We start from the raw sequence: 25906 nt of genomic DNA on the forward strand, positions 1-25906 counted from the left end.
CTCAGAACACCCCAAAATTAATCCAAATTATCTGAAAGTGTTGAATTTGAAGTGGGTTAATCAAATCACATTAGAACCCTTTTTGGATGATGTTACTTAGAACTAAAGGGGCCTTAATTTGTTTATTTTAATTGACTTTGAAAGAGTGTGGGGAGAGACCAATGTTTAATGAGTGTGTCATCAAGAACACTCTTCCAGTAATGGTGTAGCAGATGGCAGGGCAATATTACACTGCTCAGCAAAATAATTGCTAATTAATCTGCTTCTACCTGCATTGTTCTCTCTTCACCCAAACAGCTAAATAAAAATAAGAAGCAGAATGAACCATGACATTTTAATCTTTTCTATGTTTTTGGCATACAAGCTATGAACAAATTAAGAACCACAACTGGTACTACATTTTGAAAGAATGCAGATCTTGTGAACATGAAGTAGCTCTGTGAAAACACAGCTCTATTTCTGCCCCTGACTGGAGGCAGTATTTTGCCTTGGCTACCTTTGATACTATATATCGCTTGACATAATGGGCATTTTTTTATTTCTTATATTCCCATTTGTTTTTTCAGTATAATCAACTATCAACTATAATGGCAACCCAACGTCTTCTGCCAACATGATATGCATTGGTGTATCTCCTCAAAGCTTCATGGGTTTACTTTATACATATCAGTTTCTTCAAGATATTGTAATATAGGTCCCACTTTTCCACGTATATTTCACAACATCATTGTTTTTGCTGTTTTACCAGCAAAAACAATGATGTTCTGAAACATACGTGGGAAAAGTAGGACATGACTTACAATTTCTTGAAGAAACTTCCCACCTTCAAAGCAGAAAAAAAGAAGAAAGAAAAAAGAAATGTAAAAAGATCAGTTATGGAAAGGAAGATAGCCCCAGAGACAAGGAGTTAAATCTTATTGCAGCCTATTGCGTGACATACTCTCCTCCCCCACTAGCATACCCCACTATTTTTAATTTCACAAAATATTTGGCAAATATTGGTATTAGGATTTAAACTTTGACTTGGGTTGCTTGGTTTTACATGCCTGTAGTGGGGTCGACTCACTGGCACAGAGCCTCCTGCTGGTCTCTTTGGGTACTAGCTTTTACAGTTCTAGAGCACTCCCTGTTAACCAGTGTCTTGCCCTCAGTTACCTGTTTTCTGAGCTACTTCAGGCCCTACGTCCCTTCTGGCCCAGAATGCCCTTTCCTCACAGTACTGCCGCACAACACTGCCCCTGCACTATGGGGTTCTCCTCTCACTGTGACCCCAATCCCTTATATCCAATTTTCCTCAATGACCCACTGCTAGTCATCACCTAGCCTCTGCCTCGGGCAAATTGCAGTCAGAAACTGACACTCATCATTGGCAAGGGAGTGTGGACCTTCTGCCTTCTCTTGCTTTGGGCTGCCTCCCTGCATCCTTAGTAGTTCTCAGGCTCCCATTTCAGGCCTGCAGCCTAGGAGTTGGGTTAGGCCAGAGCTCCTCTGCTCGGCCTGCTTTTCCCCAACCCTGCTCTGTCTCAGGTACCCTCTAGCTTCCAAGGCAGCCAGGTCTCTCCTGCTCCACTTCTGGAGCAAGTATGTTCCTTTCAGTCTTTGCAGCCTTCTAAAGGCTCCACCCTGATCCTAATTGGCAAACTGCTCCTCAACATAATTGGCCAGGCCTGCACAAGCCTATTCTGGCTTGTTTGTAACTCTCTCCCTGCTGGAGTGGACTACGGCACCACTACAATGCCATTTCAGTCTGGAGAAGACAACTAGTTCTCTCAACATGAGGATCATGCTCTTTATGCAAGACACAATGCACATTTGGAGATGGTAGGGCCAAGTTTATATATGGGAAACGAGAGCCTTAAACAAAGAGCGGTAAGAACTTCACATGTTATTTATACTCCTGAACGCCCAATCTCCAGAAGACAAGAACTTCACTAGCATATACTGCCAGTAGAGTCAAGCTGGGAAAATAAAAATGAAATCCTTAGGTATTTTGAGCCACTCAATAATACCAAAACCAAAATGAAAAGAAAAATATCAGAATATTCTGAACATTAAAAGGGTAATATTTCTTTCTTATTTCTAAGGGATAAAACCCTGCTCTACATCTCCAGGGGATCACAGAAGGGCCAATGTAGGGTTAGCTGGATCACTTTTGCTTAAAGCAGAGAGATGATGCACACAGGATTCTGACGCCTATGCCACTGAATGTATGGGTTCAGAGATATCAAGGCAGAAGGGACCAGTGTGATAATCTAGTCTGATCTCCTGTACAGTAGAGGCCATAGAACTGTCCCAATATAAATCGTTTAGTATATATTTTTTAACAAAAATCCCATCTTGATTTAAAAATTGCAAGTGATGGAGAATCCACCATGGCTCTTGGTAAGCTGTTTCAGTAGTTAATTTCTCTCAGGCTACGTCTACATTGGCCCCTATTACGGAATAGGGATGCAAATGTAGCACTTGGGAAGAGTGCTACATTAGCATGCCTATTTCGTAATAGGCGGCCAGTGTAAACACAGCCTCAATGTTTAGAATTTACAGTCTGAAGTTGTCTCGATTCAACTTCCATCCACTGGATCATGTTCAACCTGTTTTCGTTGTTGTTGTTCGATTGAAGAGCCCATTATCAAATATTTGTTCCCTGTGTTAATACTTGTAGGCTGAGATCAAGTCACCCTTTAACTTTGTTCTTGCTAAGCTAAATATATTGCACTCTTTGAGTCCATCACAAGGCAGGCTTTCCAATCCATTAAACATTCTCATGTATCTTCTCTAAACCTTCCTCAATTTATCAACATCTTTTCTGAATTGTGGGCATCAGTACCAGACACGGTAATCCAGAAATAGCTGATAAGAAGTAAAAAAAAGCTCTCTATTCCTAGTTGACATTTCTCCATAAGTATCCAAGGATCCCATTACCCATGTGACATCATGGCAAAAAGACTAACACATATTCAGCTGATTAGCTACCATGATCTCCAAATCTTTTCTAGAGTCACTACTTCTCAGGAGAGACTCTTCCCCTTCTGCAAGTATGACCTGCATTTTTTGTTCCTGACAGTGTATGTTTACATTGAGCTGAATGAAAATGTCTGCATTCAGTTTACCAAATGATCCAGAAATCCTCCATGTTAGTGACCTGTCCTCTTCTATTATGGTATGTTGGTGGATATAGATAATAGTGCATGATCAAATGACGCAAGCGTTGTTTGTGTCTATTGGCTGCAGTGAACCCTGTAAGATGTTTAAAATGTTTTGGACTGGGCTACAAAAGATTATTTTTCTAAGTCAAGGCAGTGTTAAAGAAAGGAAGTTTGAGGCTAGGGGAGGGCGAGGAAGAGTTTAGCATGAAAGTCTAGCTATGATTATTTTTGGCTATGATGAATCACTAAATACCCTTTGACTAAGCCTGTTTTCATATCAATTACTACTACACCATCCATTAATTTTATTTGATTGTCATGAACTACTATAATATTCACAGAACACCCACTTGTGACCAGTCAGCTCAGATAACAGACATGCAGTAGTACCTAACTTAATTGCCACCTTTTCAACTAATCTCTATTGCAAAAAAACCCCAAAAAACCTGTTTTAATCTTCCTTGTGTCAATTTCCATTCCTGTACCACACTAGTAGCTAATAAGACAAAATAATGTGTTTCCTTTAATTAGGACAATATTGTGCTTTATTGTCCAGCGGGAATAAAAAGCATGACAATTCAAGTGTTGCCATGCAGACATGCAACAGAGGAAAATAACAACAACTCAGGACGAGGTGGTAATAAAAATACATTGCAGAGGCAGCTGTTCACAGATTAACACAGGTATGTGCCCCCAATTAAAAATGTTTCCATCTTTAGTTATGGTTCCATTTGAACAGCTGTTAAATGTCATATAGATCAGCCTTGCAAAGAACTACTCACCCACTCAACAGAGGCAAACATTTAAAATTCCGATGGAAAAGTAAAATATTTTTATCATCACGAGAGTAAAGGATGAGTCAGTAAATCTCCATGACATTTTTCCAAGGCTGCCTTTTATAATCTGATTTGTCAAGGCTGTCCACTTCCCCTACAGAGGAGGATTGGCTCGGGAAGCTGTGGAGGTATGACATAGTTCAGCAGCACACACTATTATTACAAACTAAAGAAATCCCTCCGACTTCCAGACAGACGTATATTTAGCTAGCCAAAATGGCTGAAGTGATACCCATCCATGTGTGACAGAAACTTCTAAAAGTAGTAGGTGCAGAAAGGGAGGTTCAGGGCAGGCCTCACTCCTTCTCCAGAGGCAGCAGCCTAGTAAGAAAGCTTGGGAAGAGAAAACAGCAGCCTGCTCTCTCTATTGCAGAGATTCTCAAACCTTCTGGCCCACAGCCCACCCTGATCAATGCAGACCTTTCTGTGGACAACCAGCCAACCACCCATGACAAAATGGGAGCAGGAGAGAGGGGTGGTGCGGGGCCTGGCTGGGAGGTAGGGTGCAATAGTGGGCTGAGAGTGGGGGGATGGCCAGGAAGTTGGGTGCAGGAGAGGAATGGGTGGGGAGGCTGGCTGGGAGGTAGGGTGAGGGTGCAGGGTCTCGGCATGAGGAGGTTGCTTGAGGGGTTGAGGCTATGAGGTCTAGGCATGAGACAGATTGGGGGCACTTACCTGGCTCCAGGCTTCCGGTCACCCCCCACCCCTCAGCACTCCCATTAGCCATGATTCTGGCTAATGGGAGCATCGGGGAAAGCCTCCAGGCAAACAGTTTTCCTGCACTGTTGTTCCTCCAGCTGAGGGAAGGAGAAGTGGCAGAGCGTGGAGCTGCTTCCTGCCCCTGAGAGCCGGATCCAGTCCACGATGCTCACCTCTCCCCATGCCAGTGTGAAGCTGGTGCTCCAACTGCACATGGTTGAAGCACCAACACAGGCTCCCTGCTCCAGAGGTAAGGGTGAGCCCTGAGCCCACGGCCCACCTGCCAGATGGTTGCGGACCACACTTTGAGACCCACTTCTCTATCGCCATAGACTACACTATAATGAAGTGGCTGCAGAGAAATGAGTGCCATGATTGCTAGAGATTAGTGAACTGGTATAAAACATATATAAAAAAAGATACTGGCCCAAATCTTTTACTCAATCTCCTGAAATTGACTTCAGGCTGACAGAAGAGAGAGTGGAGCAATATACATAACCCTCATGGTCACACATGGGCCCAATTGCCTCTTCATCTCCAGTGTTAGAAGAATTCTTGCCTATTTGTTCCGATGCAGAAAGAGGGGGCAGAACGTGCACACCCTGGACAGCAAGGCAGTATCCTCGCACACTGTGAAGCTTTGCAATGACCTCATTAGAACTGCTTATATCAGTAGTGAATTTGACCTAGGAAATTTGGCGATTTAAATTTTGACCCTGAAATATACTGCCCACTTGGATTTGAAATGACCAAAATGTGTTGACCTTTGGAGCATGCTGCCAAGTCCCCTTCTTGGCTAGGGCCTTTGAGGAGGTGAGCGTGTGATATGTTCTTTTTCCACTACTGGCACGTTGATTTTTCTGTTGTACACAGGTTTTGCTATTGTGTTGGCTAGTTATTCTTTTGCATAGCTAGTGAACAGGCACAGCAAACATGGGAGTTTTGTGAGGGGCAATGAGAGGGGGACACATCTAACAAAAGGTATGTCTATACTACCACCCTAGTTCAAACTAGGGTGGTAATGTAGGCAACCGAAGTTGCAAATGAAGCCCGAGGTTTGAATTTCCCGGGCTTCATTTGCATCTCGCCGGGCGCCGCCATTTTTAAATGTCCGCTAGTGCGGACTCCGTGCCACGCGGCTACACGTGGCACAGACTAGGTAGTTCGGACCAGGCTTCCTTCCGAGGAGTAACAGTAGTTCGGAATAGGAAGCCTAGTCCGAACTACCTAGTCCGTGCCGCATGGAGTCCGCACTAGCGGAGTCTGCACTAGCGGACATTTAAAAATGGCGGCGCCTGGCGAGATGCAAATGAAGCCCGGGAAATTCAAATCCCGGGCTTTATTTGCAACTCCGGTTGCCTACATTACCACCCTAGTTCGAACGAGGGTGGTAGTGTAGACATACCCAAACATACTCTCAACTCAGGACAATAAAGCCATTAAAAAAAACCATTAAAAAAGCCCTTTCAAGAGTAAAAATAATACATGCGGATATCCAGAAGCAGAGCTGGGACTGCTGAGTTTATAACACTGAATGCAGCATGTATGATTGCATGCCTCCTGGCAGGTGTTGTATTTGTACCGAGATGACACTTGCAAGGACACAACAGCATTTCTTTCAGTCTCTGTGTTGGTAAGGAATATGCAAGTCTTAGGAAAGAAAAGCAATAAGCCAAAGCAGAGGGAAGTAATCCCATAGGGTATGTCTACACTACAAAGTTAATTCGAACTAACAGACGTTAGTTCGAATTAACTTTGATAGGCGCTACACTAGCGCTCCGCTAGTTCGAACTTAATTCGAACTAGCGGAGCGCTTAGTTCGAACTAGGTAAACCTCATTCTACGAGGACTAAGCCTAGTTCGAACTTACTAGTTCGAATTAAGGGGTGTGTAGCACTGGTGGCCCTGGCCAACTTTCCCTGGTGGCCACTCTGGCCAACACCAGGGAAACTCTATTGCCCCCCTCCCGGCCCCGGACCCCTTAAAGGGGCACGGGCTGGCTACGATGCCCATGCCAGGTGCAAGCCTGCCAGCACCCAGCTAGCAGACCCTGCACCTGGCACGGCTCGACAGAAGCCACCCGATGCCCCCCAGCCCTCCCCCTCTTCCCGGGACCAGGCTGGCGGCTCCCGGGAGCTTGCCCGGGACCGCAAGAGGCGGGCACCCGCCTGGTCTAGTGCGGACATCGTGGACCTCGTCCACGACCTCCGCACTAGGCACAGGAAAGTGGCTGTCTAGGGCAGGAGAGCTGCCAGCCTGGCCACCCAGGAGCAGGTGTGCATGAAAATCAAGGTGGTCCACTGAGATCCCCGAACCTGAGCATACAATGGCCGTACTGAGTCAGACCAAAGGTCCATCTAACCCAGTAGCCTGTCTGCCGGCAGCGGCCAACCCTAGGGACCCTGGAGAGGATGGACCGAAGACAGTGACCAAGCCATTTGTCTCATGCCATCCCTCTCCAGCCTTCCACAAACCTTGGGCAGGGACACCACTCCTACCCCCTGGCTAATACCACTCCATGGACCCAACCTCCATCACTTTATCTCACTTCTTTTTAAACTCTGTTCTAGTTCTAGCCTTTACAGCCTCCTGCAGCAAGGAGTTCCACAGGTTGACTATTTGTTTTGTGAAGAACAACTTTCTGTTACTAGTTTGAAGCCTGCTACCCATTCCTTTCCTTTGGTGTCCTCTAGTCCTTCTATTATGGGAACTAATGAAGAACTTTTCTTGATGCACCCTCTCCACCCCACTCATGCTTTTATAGACCTCTATCCTATCCCCCCTCAGTCTCCTCTTTTCTAAACTGAAAAGTCCCAGTCTCTTTAGCCTCTCTTCATATGGGACCTCTTCCAAATCTCTGATCATTTTAGTTGCCCTCCCTTCTCCCACCCTCTCAGAGGAAAAATGTGTCCTTTTATAATTGCAAGTCAAATCCTAGTGAAGAAAAGACCATGAACGCCAGGAAGTCAAGTGTAAAAGTATAAATAGGCACGCCAAGACAGAATTTGAAGAAGAACTAGCTAATCATACAAAACATTACAGCAAAAACCATGCCCTGACCCCATCCATTGCCTTGATTCCTGCACTCCCATCTTTGGCCCTCAGCTCCCCCTCTCCGCCCCCCACACACATACACCTTCCACCCCTGCCCCAAGGGTACATCTACATTGCAATGTTTCAGGATACCGGAGTATCCTGAGTCTTCGTAGCAAGCCTGTTATTTCAAGCTCGCTATTCTGACGACCCTGTAAATCTCTTTCTACGAGGAGTAATGGATGTTTTGGAATAACGCTTTATTCGAAATTTGGCACTGTGTAGACAGCACCAAAAGACAAATTAAGCTATTTTGAAATAGCATGGAAATAAGATATGCGTTTGCATAGCTCAAATTGTGTCTCTTATTTCGAGTTACGGTGCAGTGTAGACCCATCCTGAGTTCCCTGCCTTGAGTCGCCTGCCCTGCACATCCCTACCCCCTCCTACTCTAATCTCCACAAGGACCTGTAAAACACTGGGTAAATCCTCTAGTAACTAATAATAGGAAAAAATAATATATATATATATATATATATATTTACAATTAAGTGGTTACTGCTGTTTAGAAGTACCTGCCTTGTCCTCATCTTACTGTCCTCCGCTGTGTGATGTGTCTGGTGGACTGTATGTCATGTAAATCAACTTTTTGAAGGACCGACTTGTTTTTTTAGCAACTTGTCATAAAAAGCAGCATAATCTAGGGCAAAATTCACTCACACAAACAAAGCAGGGATTGGGGCTGCTTACAGAGAGTGGGGGGAGGGAGGCATGGTAGAAACAATGAGTCATGTTTTTTCAGGTGATCAAACTGCATTCATTACTGAAATGACACGTTCAACAGGGGTTCCGGTGCCCGACAAACACAACATTAACTTAACTGCCTTTGCCAGATCTGAGTATTATAAAGCTTATTATCCATCTCTTGAAAAATGTTTCACCACCTTTCAGAAATGGGGGTTTCTGAGTGTTCCAGTCAGACAGGTGACAGGATATTATTGGGTTTGCATTTGTCCATTTGTCAAAAAATTGGTTCTCATCTATTCTCATCTCATCTAGGATGGGAATTCTTGTGCAGCAAAGGCAAAACTGCTTTGTATGTTATCCCACATCAGCATTCTTCTCAACAAGATCCACTCAAATTTTCTGTGCACTCAAAGGCAGGTTTCCAGTATTTAAAATATGTTAGAAATGTTGAATAAAAATTCTTGACTACATTGTAAAATTCCTGTTCTTTAATTTCCTCACCCTCAACCAAAGACTGCAGCAGGGTGTTTTTGTCTGATGTGATAAATCTTTCTCTGAGCCTGATGCTAAATTATTTTGAAGGGGACGAATATGAAGTATAACTTCTGTCACCAATGAGTCATTTTTCTCGCTTGCCTCTGCCGTCTTTGGAAAGGTGGCTGTTTGCTCACTAGCCAAGGCAAGCCACAGCTTTGTGCAAGTGTCACTGAAGACTTTCTTGAACAGTGTTGGGCATGTGTCTTAAGTGAGAAAATATGCCTTGCGCCCATCAAAAATCAACTACGTTCTCTCTAGAGCTGATCCCAGAGAAGAAAGTCGTGCTATCTTGCTCTAGCAATGTAAAATACTCAAAGTCGACAAATTGGCAGAAATCTTTCAATTCACCAACACAGTGTAAATATGCAAGGGTATGTCTACACTACCCCGCTAGTTCGAACTAGCGGGGGTAATGTAGTCATCCGCAGTTGCAAATGAAGCCCGGGATTTGAATTTCCCGGGTTTCATTTGCATGAAGCCAGCCGGCGCCATTTTTAAATGCCGGCTAGTTCGGACCCCGTGCCGAGCGCCTACACGCGGCACGGACTAGCTAGTTCGGATTAGGCTTCTAATCCGAACTAGCTGTACACCTCGTTCCACGTTCCACGAGGCATACAGCTAGTTCGGATTAGAAGCCTAATCCGAACTAGCTAGTCTGTGCCGCATGTAGCCGCGTGGCACGGGGTCCGAACTAGCCGGCATTTAAAAATGGTGCCGGCCGGGTTCATGCAAATGAAGCCCGGGAAATTCAAATCCCGGGCTTCATTTGCAACTGCGGATGACTACATTACCCCCGCTAGTTCGAACTAGTGGGGTAGTGTAGACATACCCAAAGTATTTATCAACTTTCATAGCAAAGGACTCCAAAACAACTGGAAGACAGTCAGCTGCTGTTTGCAGCAGTTTTGTGAATGATGTGAGCATGACAACCCAAATCAAAGGTCTCTTCCCCTTATCTGACCTGAAGTTTTCGCTATACATTGTTTTCCCCAGCATGTTTGGCACCATCAGAATTTGTGTTGTTATAGTCTGCAAGAAGCCCAACAAGCTTTTCAGGAGGAGAAGGCTTCTCAATGTTTGTGATTACCCTGTCCGAGGGAGGAGCTAGGGATTGTGTGTGAACAAGGAATAGCTCAGGGTGCAGGGTAGCAAGGGGCAGTGTGTCATGAGGTTTTTGTGGTCCCCCTGTTCCCTGAGGGTTCTGTCAGTCATGGAGCCGGGTACCCCAGCCCTGCAGCCCTTTCTGGCTGTGTGAATAAAGGTCACTGGAAGCTGAGGGGCACCTTCAAACCCCTGCATCAGCAGCAGCGGCAGGAGAGGAGGGAACAACATGGCCACCTGTGCCATAGCACTCACCAGAGGAGCAGCTGCCCTGATCTGCCCAGTTCTGGCTTCTTGCCTCCAAACTGGACACAAGATGGAGAGAGAAGAGCCTCTCCCCAGGACTGCTCTGCACTTCCACTGAAGTTTGCGGGGTGGTGGGGGGGGGGAGGCCGACATCCTCAGTTCTGCCTAGCTCTGACCATGGGCTCAGGGGCTCCTGCAGCATGGGGAGAACCAGGGATCCAGGATTCAGCCCTGCCACTCCCAGTTTCAGCTTTGGCCAGGTGGGGATCAGGACTTCAGCTCTCAGCTCCTGCTTTCAGCCCGGCAGGGGTTGCCAGGGCTTGTGGCTTCAGCCCTTGGGGAGGAAAATACTGGGGATTGGGGCTGCTTACAGAGAGTGTGGGGAGGGAGGCATGCTGAGGATCAGGGCTTCAGCCTGTGTGGTACTGGATATTCAGGGGTGCCCCATGGGTTAGGACTTCAACCTGAGGGGTGTTGGGAATTCAGTGTGGGAGGGACCACGGAATCAAGACTTCAAGCCCCATAACAGGTGCTACAGGTTGTGGCTTTAGTCCCACAACATGAAATGCCTGGCATACTCTTCACCTTTGGAAGCTCTCCTTTAGGGTGTCCATGGGGAGGGGTGACACAAACCCCTCACTCACCCCCACTGTAGGCTGACCACCTGATGGTGGTAATCAATTATGTATATATGTTAATTACACAAATTTGTATGTTTATTGGATAATGTTAAATGATATTTCTAGGCTGTTTGTGAAAAACAACATGGAGTCTGCATACCAGGTGACCTCAGGTCAGGGAGGGGCCCTCCACCTCAGAGTGGTACGCAAGAACCAGCACAGACCGGAACTTCCCACCTTTTCTTAGTTACCTCAGAACTGGTCCCAAATGATGGGTCATGTGGTAAAAAATCACCTCAAGGGTTTCCCGCCCTGAAGGTTTTATAAGTCCAGACGCAGCCCATGGGGGTGCTGTCCATCTGAGTGGCAGTGTTTGTGCGGGTCGTCAGTTCTCTCTCCTGAAACCACCAAGGGATCTGATCTAGCTGCAAGCCAGTCAGAGGAATAGCAGAGGGCACCCCATCCACTGTCTTCCATCTACACAAGTGTCACCTGCCTGCCATCCTCTTCAGGGTTCCTGTACCACCAGCAAGGGGCTCCCCAGCGTTCCTCCCTGAGGGCTCTCAGCCCAAAGGTTGCAGGTCCTGGGCAACACACCTCTGGCTCAGCCACTCCAGTTCAGAAGAGTAAAGTAACCATTTGTATTTGGGAAAGAACTTACCAATTATTTTCCACACAGTCCAGTTGGGACATGAAGGGTTTTACTGTTCACTTCCACTGTTTTGTTAAAGGTTATTAGTTTGCGTCAGGTTTCTCCCCTGCTTTTTCCCTTAATATTGTATAAAATCCCTAATACAGTTTATTTTTTTCTTTTCTCTTTTAATTGGAGTCTGTTTTCCTTAATCGGCCTAATTAATAGGTGATAGACCCTGAGGGAGGAGGCAGATATGTTTTCTTTTGACTGGGGTTTCACTATCTGGCTATATCTGAGTGTTATCCAGGCCCTCTTACCCCTCTATCACACACAGGCTGCCTCTCCTCCTCTGGCCTCTGGACCCTGCCAGAGAGCACCACCTGCTGGCCACCACCAGCCACCTACTAGCCACATACAGGACGCTGCTGCGGCAGTGCTGGCACTGAAAAATATGGGACAATTCGCCCATTTAAAAAAAAAAAAAGTTGGGACAGCTGCAAGACGGCTTAAACACGGGACTGTTCCATTAAAAATTTGACAGATGGTCACCCTATTTATTTGTAAACATCTAACAGTTTAGTAGCACTCAAAAAAAGTTAACCATTGTAAATTGTCCTGTTCTGTTTGTTTGCCCATAAGCATCTGACACTAGCTATTGTCAGAGAAAGGATACTGTACTTGATGGATCACTGGTTTGACTCAGTATGGCCATTCTTAAATAATTGTTAGGACCACAGGAGCTGAGGATAGGAGTCTTGTTTGGTATTAAAACTGAAATATACATAAGTGCATAAATATGTCTATAATTGCTGTTTCCTATTGACTTTCCATATTCTAAATATGAATTTCAGAAGCATTAATATAGTTTTCATGTCCATGTGGCTCAATTATTAGGGTAGTTAAAAGGCAATACCAGATGTATTCCCTTTAATCTAAATTTTGTGAGAATAAGCTTCCATTTAGTAGGGTTAGCTAAAAGCATGTGCCTAGCAATGTTTCATTGTCTGTGCTTTCAATTACTGGTGATATAAAGTTATTCTGGAGGTGAAACTCGGTATCTGATCACTTATTTGCACTCATTATTCAGCTGTGTTAGCAAACCTTGTTACTAAAATAGTAACATGAACTTTTGTTGGCACAACCCACTTCTTCAGATGACAAATATTTGATATCTGAAGAAGTGGGCTGTGCCCACAAAAGCTCATGTTACTATCTACACATTTTTTGGTTAGTCTCTAATGTGCAACAGGACCATTATTGGTTTTTTAAGTTTTTTTAGTTACAGACTCACACAGCTACCCCTCTGAGATTTGTTACTAAAGTCCATAATTAAATATGCATTGAAATGTTGGGAATGGAACCAGGGTCTCACACCTCCTATGTGGGAAAAGGGAGACGAAATTAACACTCTCCTCTCTTATTACAGAAGTGCTTCGTAGGTGGGGGGGTCTAAATGTGGAGACCAAATTTACAAATCTCAGTCTACAAACCTGGCTCAATTGAGGTAAGGATACATGGAATCAGATTAGTTTTCTGTAGTTGCATGTTTCAAGAGAGGTTCATGTGTCATCAGCAGTCAGTTTATTTGATTTAGGTTTATTTAGTTAAATGGGTAGGTGAGCCAATTTTCATCATGGTCTTATTTCAAGTTATTTAATCATATTCCATTGGTACAAGTATACGAAATGTGTGTGGGATGATTTGCTAGTCACTTGATCCCATTCTTTCCTCCCCATAAAAGGTTAATTTCCTTCTGTAAAAAATTCTAGAATGAAGGTTCCTGATACACCTTCTAAACAGCTACAGCTGTTGGGTTCAGACTCTTAAATGTTATACTTTGAGACACATTCCTGAGCTATTTTTCCTTTCTCTGACACATTAGGAAGAGAGAGAGAGAGAGAGAGAGAGAGAGAGAGAGAGAGAATTACGTAAGTCTGGCTAAGTAATTTCACACTGAAATTCCATAAACTGGAGAAAATTAATACTTTTAGCAAAGGTTATCACTCAACCTTGGTAAAATTCTAGCATACTCTTATGCTATAATTAAACTGAGTTTTTAAGTTGCCATCAGACTCCTTGATGTTTTTGGTAAACAAACTAACATGGCTACCTCTAAAACCTGTCAACATGAATAAATGTTTATAGGTTTAGGATCTTCCTGTTTACTGGCACCATCTCTGGAGAATCAACAAATCAATAATGGTCAGTTTTGCAAACAGATGCTGAAGTGCAAATCTGCAAAAAAATCAGTCTTTCATAGTTTTTTGTAGGGGCCAGACATATTTTTATGGCTGAACCAAGCCTTCACTTTAATTTCTGCTCCTTTAAGCTTTTCAGTAGGGCTAAAGGGTCAAAAATATGTATTAAAAAACAAGCAAAAACGAGAACTCCATATTAAGTAGCAACAATCCCATAACGACACAAGTTCTGTATTACTACACTGGATTAACTTCACTGAAATGTAAACCCAGCATAAAGGATCAGAATTTGATGCATTATCTTTACCTACTGTGTTTTCTGGAAGTGGTAAGCTGAAGCTAGCAGGGAGCTGAGCTTTATTGCAAATTGATCTCTCAAATTTTCCACAGTAAATTATTTCCCATTTGTAAAGAAATGATATGCAGTGATATTTTTACTAGCAATTTACACTTGTAACTATGTTTTTTCTTTTAAATGGATGTTTCCAGCACTTTCATATCAATTTGCATGACGAAAACAAATATTGCTGCCTAAATGTACTCCATTATGATCTACATTACATCTAACCATAAATCAGTATGTCCATTATTCTCAATGAAATGGTAGAGCAGTTATAGTTCCTACTTTAAAAAAATTGTGCTAGTACAAATGTGAAGGGGTTACATATTTTCTCTCACACTCTTGTGTGGCTTCTTTTCCTAATAGTTCTTCTCTTTTGCCAGAGGTAACCTGCATCTAGAATTTAGACCATCACACAAACACTGGGAAATGAAGTGTGAATGTGCACAATCCAGCGAGGCAGCCACACCTAGAATAAGAAGTGCATGATAATCTTCAATGCAACTGTAGACATGGTTATTTTGGCACCACAAAACCTCTGGGAAGAAGAAAATGGAGCTTCCATTGAAACTTGATAACAGCAAAGGACTATGGTAGCCACCCGCAGACCGACTGGGCTTTGGAGAGGTTTGTTCTCCAGGTTCATTTTCCTGCAGCACAGTCAATACAACGTCCATTGACTTTGTGGACTAGGTTTTTCCACCCAGTACAATTGTGATACTTTCCTCATGACAACCATAACCATAAACCATCATATTAACCCCTCTGTTTCAACAAGGAAGAGTTGCCTCACCAATCTATCCTCCTCTCCAGCAACTCCACAAGGTTTTGCCAGTCTAAATTTTGAATTGGAGGTAACAATCTGTGATCCCCAGTTCCCAAGTTCCTCCTGCATATGTCTACAGTGGCTAGACCATATTACTGGACACTCACAGACATAATTAAGTTTGCTGTCTCCAAAGAAACAGCGTACACCAGGGATGTCAACGTGCAGTTGACTACATGATTAACTGATACACCTAGGTTTATTGGTTAATCTTGTCGACTACATGACCAACACCCCTCCCCCTCTGCCTCTGTATCAGTGGCAGCAAGGTGGAGGGGAGGGGGGCATGGAAGGCAGTGCCTGTGAGGAGCTGGCTTTAAGCAGGCTCCCCATGAGCACTGGATCTGCTTTGCCCCCCCCGCCACCTCATCCCCATGCTGCTGCCTCTGATAGACAGGCAATAGCGCAGAGGGTGAGGGTAACAGGCTGGAGCTGATATGTACTGGGAACTGGATTTCAAACAGGCTCCCTGCTCATGCCAGCTCCATGGACCTGCCTGCCCCACTTTGCTGCTGCCTAGAGCCCATGATGCCATGGGGGTGGAGAACACAGGAGAGGATGTCATGAAGCAGCCTCTGTCAGTAGCGGCCCAGGCTCACCATGGACAGAGGCTGGTCCACGGCAGCAGCCCCTGTCCATGGGGGGATCTGAGCTCCCTGCAAACAGAGGCTGTTCTAGCATCCCATGGAAGAGATAAAAGTGGACTTTTGTCGACAAACAATACCTGCGTCTAAACTACCACTGAGTTCTGTCGACATAATGTCGACAAAACTTGGCAGTTTTGTCGACAGCAGTAAACTTCATTCTATGAGGAATAACATCTTTTGTTGACAGAGTTCTATAGACAGAAGGCATTATTGCATCTACAATGTCCTTTATGTCTATAAAAAGGGGAATAAGAACAACCCAGGAAACTACAGACTGGTCAGTTTAACGTCTGTCCCAGGGAAGATAATGGAGCAGGTAATTAAGGAAATCATATGCAAACACTTGGAAGGTAATTGTAACAGGGCAGCTGCCCTGTACTGGCCCTTTAAGAGTCAAACCCCAGCCTGGAGCAGGCCCGGGGAGTTCAACCCAGCTGGGCGGCATTGGCCAATTAAGGCCCAGCTGGGAGCCATAAAAGGGGAGGGCTGCTTCAGAGAAGGGAGTGTGGGCCTGGCTGCCGAGGGAGCAGGACGCTCCCTGGAGCTAGGGCAGGGCTAGAGAGTCAAGGCTGGGCCAGGGGCGCTCGGACAGACAAACTGCCAGCCTGCTAGGCCTGAAGTAAGGCCTGCCGGAGGGCAGTGTGGCGAAGAGAACGACGTGACCCGAGGATTCCAGAGGGGAAACCCCACGTGAGCGGAGGCCCCGTGCGGGCGGAATGGACTGATTCCGGGGACAGACGACGGACCCCCGCTACGGTGGTGAGTGACCCCCTCACAGATGGTGGAGAATGTGGGTACCTGAAGATACGCGATCCTGGCCCTGACGTAAGGGCTCAGCGTGTGCCTCAGTGGACCCAAAAAAAAAGAAAAAAAAAAAGAGAGGGGTCTGCGGGGTCCCTTCCTCCCCCTCTTTCCCCCCGCAGCTCGGGCGTGAGGGCCATGGAGGGAGAGGCGAGGCCCGAAGGACCGACCAAGGGGCGACAGCAGCCGTCGAAGCTTCGAGCTCAACAATTGGCGGCGCAGCTCCAACGACAGCAGCCGCCCCGACTCCACCGGCTAGCTCCCCATCCCTTACCACGCTGGGACCTGCAGGGGACCCCACGGTGCTTGCCCTCCTCGACTCGGGATGCAGCCAGACGCTTATCCGCCCCGATGTACTCTCCGACACCGCGGCGCCCAAGGGGGAGCTGCAGCTGCGGTGCGTCCATGGGGATGTGAAGACCTATCCTCAGGTCTGACTCCCCTTGATGGTGCGCGGAGTCACCCGAATGATGCTAGTGGGCGTGGTGGCGCACCTACCATACCCTATGGTGCTGGGACGCGATTGGCCGGGACTTACAGCCCTCATTAAAGACCTACCAGCGCCGACCGAGCCCCGCGTGGAACTCCTAGAGGGACCCCAGGCTGTCCGACCGCAGGGGTCACTCGACAGGGAGGGACCCGCCGAGCGCGACGCACCTGAACTGACCGACCCGGTGCCCTCAGACCCGGAGGGCGTGCCGATTGCGCTGGACTCGGTGGATTTTCCCCGCGACCAGCGGGATGATCCCATCCTGCGGGAGGCCTACGTCCAGCTCGCCTGTGTCGACGGGACGGTGGTGGATCCGCAGAGGGCGGCACACTGGCCCCGGTTTGAGTTACGAGCCGACCGGCTCTATCGGGTCGGGCGGAACCCGCAGACGCAGGAAGAAGATGCCCAGTTATTGGTACCCCGGGCCCATCGACGAGCCGTGCTAAGGTTGGCGAACGACATTCCCGCCGCCGGGCACCTCGGGCACGAGAAGACCCTGGCCCGAGTCCTGGCCCGCTTCTTCTGGCCCGGGGTGTATAAAGAGGTCAAAGACTACTGCCAGTCATGTCCAGCCTGCCAGCTCGCCGCAGCCCCGGGGGTGCCGAAGGCCCCCCTCATCCCTTTGCCCGTGGTGGGGACCCCCTTCAAAAGGATTGCCTTGGACATAGTGGGGCCCTTTAACCGCACCCTAAAGGGGATGCTGAGAAGGTTTCCACCAGCGGACATGAAGCACTGGGACCAGCTCATCCCTCTGCTCTTGATGGCGGTGAGGGAGGTGCCACAGGCCTCCACTCGATTTTCCCCTTTCGAGCTCCTGTACGGCAGACGACCTCGTGGCGTCCTGGATCTGGTCAGAGAGACCTGGGAACGGACCCCCTCCTCCTCGGTCGGGCTTCTGCAGTACGTACTCCATCTTCAGGAGAGACTCACGCAGGTGGGGGCCTTGGCTCAAGAAAACGTACAGGTGGCCCAGGGAGCGCAGGAGCGAGGGTATAACCGGGGAGCCCAGGAAAGAGTGTTTGAACCCGGGGATCGGGTGCTGCTGTTACTCCCCTCCGAGGAGTCAAAATTGCTGGCCCGCTGGCAGGGGCCGTATGAGGTCTCCCGACGATTGGGCCCGGTCACATATGAAATTCATCAGCCGGACTGGCGAAGAAAAAAACAAATATATCATGTGAACCTCCTCAAACCTTGGCGAGAGCGAGAAGGCATGTTGGTCGCGCCCTACCCGTCGGAGCCCGTGTTAGGTCCTAGAGTACCTGACGCCAAGGAGGAGGAGACACTGCAGCTCGGGGTTTCCCCTCTGGAATCCTCCGGTCATGTCGTTCTCTTCGCCACAATGCCCTCCGGCAGTGCCCAAGTCACTCACTCTGAGCCCCCCTTCCGGGGGTTGGTGTCTCTCCGGCAGGCCTTACTTCAGGCCTAGCAGGCTGGCAGTTTGTCTGTCCAAGCGCCCCATGCCCAGCCTTGACTCTCTAACCCTGCCCTAGCTCCAAGGAGCGTCCTGCTCCCTCAGCAGCCAGGCCCACATTCCCTTCTCTGAAGCAGCCCTCCCCTTTTATGGCTCCCAGCTGGGCCGAACTCCCTGGGCCTGCTCCAGGCTGGGGTTTGACTCTTAAAGGGCCAGTACAGGGCAGCTGCCCTGTTACAGTAATAAAGTGATAGGGAATAGCCAGCATGGGTTTGTGAAGAACAAGTCATGCCAAACTAATCTGATAGCTTTCTTTGATAGGATAACGAGCCTTGTGGATAAGGAAGAAGCGGTGGATGTCATATACCTAGACTTTAGTAAGGCATTTGATATGGTCTCGCATGATATTCTTATTGATAAACTAGGCAAATATAACTTAGATAGGGCCACGATAAGGTGGGTGCATAATTGGCTGGATAACCGTAGTCAGAGAGTTGTTGTTAACGGTGCTAAATCCTGCTGGAAAGGGATAACAAGTGGAGTTCCGCAAGGGTCTGTTTTGGGACCCGTACTGTTCAATACCTTCATCAATGATGTAGATATTGGGATAGAGAGTACGCTTATTAAGTTTGCAGATGATACCAAACGGGATGGGGTTGCAACTTCTTTGGAGGATAGGGACATAATTCAAAATGACCTTAGCAAGTTAGAGAAATGGTCAGAGGTAAACAGGATGAGGTTTAATAAAGAGAAATGCAAAGTGCTCCACTTAGGAAGGAACAATCAGTTCCATACATACAAGATGGGAAGCGACTGTTTAGGAAGAAGCATGGCGGAAAGGGATCTAGGGGTCATAGTGGACCACAAGTTGAATATGAGTCAACAGTGTGATGCTGTTGCAAAAAAAGCAAATATGATTCTAGGTTGTATCAACAGGTGTGTTGTAAGCAAAACTCGTGAAGTCATTCTGCCGCTCTACTCTGCACTAGTTAGGCCTCAGCTGGAGTACTGTGTCCAGTTCTGAGCGCCACATTTCAAGAAAGATGTGGAGAAATTGGAAAGGGTACAGAGAAGAGCGACAAGAATGATTAAAGGTTTAGAAGCCAGGCTTCATGAACTGGGCTTGTTTAGTTTGGAAAAAAGAAGATTAACGGGGGACATGATAGCGGTTTTCAAATATCTAAAAGGGTGTCACAAGGAGGAAGGAGAAAATTTGTTCCTCTTGGTTTCTGAGGACAGGACAAGGAGTAATGGACTTAAATTGCAGCAAGGGAGGTTTAGATTGGACATTAGGAAAAAATTCCTATCTGTCAGGGTGGTCAAATATTGGAATAAATCCCGAGGGAGGTGGTGGAATCTCCCTCTCTGGAGATATTTAAGAACAGGTTAGATAGACATCTGTCAGGGATGGTGTAGACGGAGCTTGGTCCTGCCTTGAGGGCAGGGGGCTGGACTCGATGACCTCTTGAGGTCCCTTCCAGTCCTATTATTCTATGAAAGTGTCTACATATCATGTTGACAAAGCAGCTTGCTTTGTCGACAGAACTGGATGTAGTCTAAACGCACTTTGTTGACAAAACCTTTGTCGACAAAAGCCTGTAGTCTAGATGTACCCTGTCTATGGTGAGCTTGGACCCCCTGTGGACAAGGGTTGCTGCCACCCTGCACTGCCACCTCTGTATCAGAGGTAGCAGCATGGGGCAGCAGGCAGCCAGTCTGCGCAGGGAGCTGGATTTTAAACTGACTCCCCACACGGACCAGCCTCTACCTGCCACCCCATGCTGCTGCCTCTGATAGAGGGGCAGCAGCATGGTGGCTGGGGGCTCCCCAGGAGTGGGGTCAGGAGCGCATTGGCTGCTGGCCCTGCTCTTGGTGACTGTCGAATATTCGTATAACCACTAAGGTTTCATGTGGTTACACAACTATTCAGTTACATAATATTTAACATCCTAGCATTCACCCCAGCCTGGTAGGTTAGCTGGGGGCTCGTTTTTTACTTCAATATAACAGCACAAAGATGCTTTATAATAAAACTTAGGACAAGTTTATTAATAAAAATCAGAGATATACATGATACCAAACAAGGATAAAGGAGATAGAAAGAGGTACAGACAAAACCAAGACAACATACTTTCTAGTACCAAAAATTTAATTCTAACATGCTACATTATTGCCCAGCTTCTTCACTTACCTCAGGCTAACAAGCATCTCTGGCCCTTCCTAACAAGAGGATCCAGTGTTCTCAGAATCAGAGGGAGTTGTCCTGTGAGCACTGACTCTGTCCCTTGGCACTAGAATTTACCTTCACAAAACCCCTCTGAAGTAGGGACGTTAGATAGTGTGTAATTGAATAGCTGCATAACTGCCTCAAAATATTATTGCTTACACAACTATTCGATAGTCCCCAGGGGTGGGGCCAGCAGCCAGTAATCTTCAGGCTCCACTCTCAGGCAGTCCCCGGCCACCCTGTGCGGCTGTCTCTCTATAAGAGGCAGTGGTGTGGGATGGCAGGTGGGAGCTGGTCCTCACACAGACCAGCTCCACCAACAGTACAGGGTGGCAGCAGCTCCTGTCCATTGGGGGCCCAGGCTTGCGGGAGATAAAAGCTGCTCTGTGGAATGCGGAACTGCCTCCGTCCAAAGGAGCTCAGACCCCCCTCAAACAGGAGCTGTCCAGGCCCACCATGGACAGAAGCTACTCCATGGCAGTCTCCCCTGCCCCACATCTAATAGAGGCAGCAATATGGGGGATGGAGGGAGCCAGCTCCAGTGATCATGGGGAGCCTTAAAAGCTGGCTCCCCATAGGCATCAACTTCTGCCTCCTCCGCCCCACCTGCTACAGGCAGCAATGGGGGGGGGGGAAATGCATGTGTAACCCTTCTGCCGCACTTAACCATCAGTAGCTCTTAACCATCAGGAACCCGTGAATCAAATTCTATCTATTCATCAGCTGGCATCCCTACAGGCCAGAGAAAGAACAAAGACCTTAGAACTCAACAGACCCACGAAGCAGAATTTTTAATAAGGAAAAAAAACAATTTACCTGGGTCTTCTATAGCTAAATTCTTCGTTAACCACTGAACAATGTCTGAACCTACGAGAAAGAAATATTTTTAATTAGTAAGCTTGTCCTTTCTATGTTTTTCACTCACAGCTCCTTGACACCATAAAGGTCTATATAACATGTAAAAAGGAACTAATGTTAAGTTTATCCAGAATCAACTGGATCATTTTATTGTTATAGTTTCTACAAAAGAGACTCATTGTGCAAACTTTTTTTTCCAGATCAGGAATATTAATGCATACTTTTATAGTGCAAGAAGCACGTTGCTTCTTCGATGGTAGTCTACATGTTAGAAAGAATAATTATTAGAGATTTTCAGGGACAAAAAAGCAAACTTATTATATTCTTGTATTCATCAGCAAAAAAGCAAGCAAACGCAAACTCTTTATCAAACAAGACTTTCAGAAGGGTTAATGCAACACACATTGTAACTACAAATACACACTCGTACCTATAGAATAGCCAAAGTCTGTATTCTTTGTTTTAGCTATTTCCAAAGTCTCCATTTAGAGGTGTTACTGAAACTCTAACTCTTTGATTTAATGTGAGCCAATTACAGCTTCACCCAGGAGCCTCATTTAATTTCTGAAATTCTCTCCCTTTTTTCTGTAGGAGATCTCTTCCTGTCCTCCATCTTTAACCACATTTCTATTCTCACACTCTCAACACACACTCTCTCTCTCTCTCCTCCCTTCACAGACATGCATACTGTGGTCCTATCATGACCTACCAGCAACTCAAATTCTGATCAAAATCCTAGCAATATCTCAAGCTATCTTTAAACATGAATTTCTTTCATCTTCATCTATTTTTCCCATATTCAGTTGTTCTAGATTCTGTCACTTCTTCCTATTTTACATAACCCATACTGACCTTTTTCTCATCATCCCCACTGTTAAATTTTTGCTGCATGATTCTTGAACATTTCTCACCGTGCCAAGAGTAACCTCCACCTCTATGAGCTGAGGTTGCCAGAGTCCTATTTCTTTGCTACCATTCCAACCTTTCTATCCCCCTGGTGACTTCCTTTTCCAAATGTATGTTCCTATCCTTATTTTCAAGGTCCTACATAACTGTACCCAACCTACATCCCTACTTCCATAGTCTCCTATTCATACTCCCCCACACACACTTACTTTGTCATTGTCTACACTCCTTTAAATTCTCTCTTCTTCTGTTGCTCTTGGCTTTCTTTGCACCTCCATTCCTGCACTGTGCTAGTCTTAGTAGAGCCTTCTACATAGCATTTCCCTGACTATTCCTCGTCCTGTCATACCGTAAGATATGCAGTGGGCATTGTCCCAATATAAACATATTTAATTGTTTACTTTAACAAGAGAAGGAATGACTCTCTAGACATCAAAAAAGGACACTGATAAACAAAAATATTTTATATAGTAAAAATCAATTTAAGTAAGAGATTTTTTTTAAAAACAAACACACACACACACACAGGTTAATATGCATTTCCTCTCTATCCCATGAAGAGTGCTCATGTTACTGTTTCAGTCAAGAGATAATGAGAAGACATTATAAATTATTGTGTCCTTACCAAACCAACTTATAAAGGATCCACCCACTTCTTTGCAAAAGTTCTTTTTAAAGTCTTGAATTAAGGGCTGGAGGCAGAGGTAAGACTCCAAATTTTCACAAATGTTAGAGATACACCAAAGTAATATTGAGTGGAGAAAGGCCAGTAAGAAAAAAAAATAGTAGAGTTAGTGCAGGTTCCTTTTGGCATTGCCCATATAATTTAGCTAGAGGCACTGGAATAAATCTGCAGAAAAAATCCTATGCTCCACAAACTCCCCAAAAGCTACTCTCCCAAGCATTTCTCAGTGTTAATTGGTAGCAAATTGCAGCAGTCCACAGCCTTTTACAGATTTGGACCATTTCTTAAGGTTAAAACCCTCTCAGGGATCCCACATTATAACAACCAGCCTCCCAATACAGATTCTACACTTTCCTTTCGGCAACTACTACAAAGATTGAATACACCAGAAAGCAATATCAGGACAGTATTAAACAGACAAGAGGAAATTAAATTCTCTTTCATGTGAGAGGTTCAGTCCGATGGTCGCATATGCACATTGTGTGTCTACGCTGTTCATTTCCTCCCCCTGCATAGGAGTATTGACAATTAATAACCAAACCTCCCTTTTTGACCTGCAGTTCCTTCTCCAGCATCCACTGATTACTTTGCATTTTTCATCTCTACACCTATGTTTATATCCCTTTTTGCTCGTCTACACATTTGATCATTGTTGATTTACATAAAACATCCTAAAACAGCTGAAAAACAACAGCTCTTCATGCTTAGAAATATTTTTCTTTTTGTTGGGCTGAAAAAGACCCTACAGACTATAAAGAATCATCTCTGCTTTAAAAATGTTTACTACAGGTTGAACCTCTCTAGTCCAGCAACACCCGTGGTCCAGCATGATTATAGTTAGTCAGATGTCCACCTATCATGGGCATGGCCAAGTTTCCTGCAGTCCCATAAAGTTTGTTTACAGCCACCAGTCCGGGCGCTCAGTCTTCTGTGCTGTAATTTAGCTCTAATTTACCCCTGAATGTTTTCTAAGAGCCAGTAACCAGTAGAAGTGTTGGTAATGCTGCTAGACAATATTGACCTCCTGTGTTTCAGCAAATTCTCTGGATCAGCACCAGTCAGGTCCAGAAGGTGCCAGACTAAAGAGGCTCAACCTGTACATAGACATTACCAGTTAGAGTAGACCAAGTGCACATGGTTTTACCTCTGTGCCATCAAGCCTTGAATGTCTAATAGAATCAAGTCCCTCATCTGGGACTAGTCAGGTCCCGAGGGTGCTGGACCAGAGAAGTCCAACCTGTACCAGTAATCCACCAGCACAGCATAGAAGAAAAGAGAAGGGGATGGTTACCATCCATCACTTAACAGGCTGAATCTCTTTTGCAGCCAAGGACTCCATCTTGCTCTTAACTACCAATGACATCTCCCACAGAACTATTTTCCCCATATGGTCATGAGAAGCTGTACCGGCTACCAAGTGTTATATGCTTTTTTTTTAAAAAAAAGGGATCTTCTTTTATACTAGATACTTCTTTCTCTTAAATAAATGCTACTTATTAAAAAGCAGCACTGCAGAGCTGTGCTTTTTTAGTAGTTCATCTTTAGTATATGGATCCCACTAACTCTATCACTATGATTTATTATCACAATGCTGATGGCCTACATAAAGGGAGGAATTTCATGCTGAAGGTCTACAGAAAAGATACTGATCAGTGGTCTATTGCTCCTCCATAGCCTCTATTTAGATGTAATCATAAAATAATATTTGTTGAGGTAAACCAGAAGCACTAATGCCACCTCTTTGACATTAAAAAAATGTTCAGTTCAAGAGAAGTTAGAGGGTTTAGAATGATTATTTTATCCCTTTGACATTGAGATGATGAGCAAGACCATTCTACATAAAGGTAAAGTATGGGAGAGAGGTTAAGAGTCTTGACCAAGGCCACACGGGAAGCAGGCAATGGAACTGGAATGAGAAACCATTAGCTCTGCCTTTCACTCTTCTGCTTCGTTCACTAATCAAGACTTGGTCCCATACAATGCATTCTGATATACAAAGCCATTGTAACTTCATGGCACTGTTTACATATGTGGTCGATATACTCGCATTTGGGATATATGGATATGATAGATTTAAATAGAGTTGTTCCAGCTATAATTTCTCTTTCTTTTATATAAATAAGAATAGTAAAAAAAACCCACCAAATGTATTTTCTTAGCGCTTTTATTGTAGATAATTATTGTCATTAAGCTGCTTCTATTTTACCACATTTATTCACTAAGCTTAACAAGTATTTTCCAAGGCCTAGTTGGTAATAATTACATATACTATGCAATCTCATTTAATGTGCATATGTGCAGTACTAAATGATTACACGGGAATTCAATGTTCTTAGAATGCATCATTTCCAAATTACACAGGTCCCACAATCATCCTGTTTGCAGAGAAAACATCTTTATTACTTAGTTGAACTATGCATTAGACTTCAGTGGCCAAATCCTTTATTAGGATAGAAACAGAGAAGCAGTGCTTTAGCTATCAGTGAGAACAGAAACTGGACAAAGACAGATACTCCTACACTTTAAAAATTTGTTAGGAAGGCAAACAAACATACAGGTAGCAAGAGCATTTTAAAGAACCTGCATGACTTAAATTATACCCCTGGATCTCCACTAATATCAACAGGGCTGCATGCAAATAAATGAAAGAAGATTTTATTCAAATTCTTGGCTACCATGAAGACCAAATTGTTCAGACAAACATTTTTAAATCCCATTGACTTCTGTGAGGTAATTCTAAATCCCAAGCTATTTTGCTACCAATTGGCTAGCACAGGGGTTGGCAAAAGGGCCTCAGCAGACTGGATATGGCCCACCAAGAGGGTTGATCTGGCCCACAGAGACCCTGCTGTTCCGTCACCCCCAAGCCAAGTACAGCCTGGGGGTAGAGGGAAGCTCATGAAGTTTTTTTCGCCCTG

The 25906-nt window shown here is 45.4% G+C and overlaps 1 protein-coding gene across 3 annotated transcripts in view; it reads right to left on the bottom strand.

The window, feature by feature from the left end:
- RGS7 (regulator of G protein signaling 7) overlaps positions 1 to 25906 on the bottom strand; it is a 375675-nt gene that overhangs the window by 104282 nt on the left and 245487 nt on the right. For all 3 annotated transcript variants that reach the window (XM_075924826.2, XM_075924832.2, XM_089777370.1), the window contains exon 4: positions 21356 to 21406. In XM_075924826.2, the coding sequence (XP_075780941.2) occupies positions 21356 to 21406 (51 nt within the window). The remainder of the gene's footprint in view (positions 1 to 21355; positions 21407 to 25906) is intronic.

The sequence above is a fragment of the Pelodiscus sinensis genome, chromosome 3 (genome assembly GCF_052426305.1).
Source record: "Pelodiscus sinensis isolate ZL-2025 chromosome 3, ASM5242630v1, whole genome shotgun sequence".
Lineage (NCBI taxonomy): Eukaryota > Metazoa > Chordata > Testudines > Trionychidae > Pelodiscus > Pelodiscus sinensis.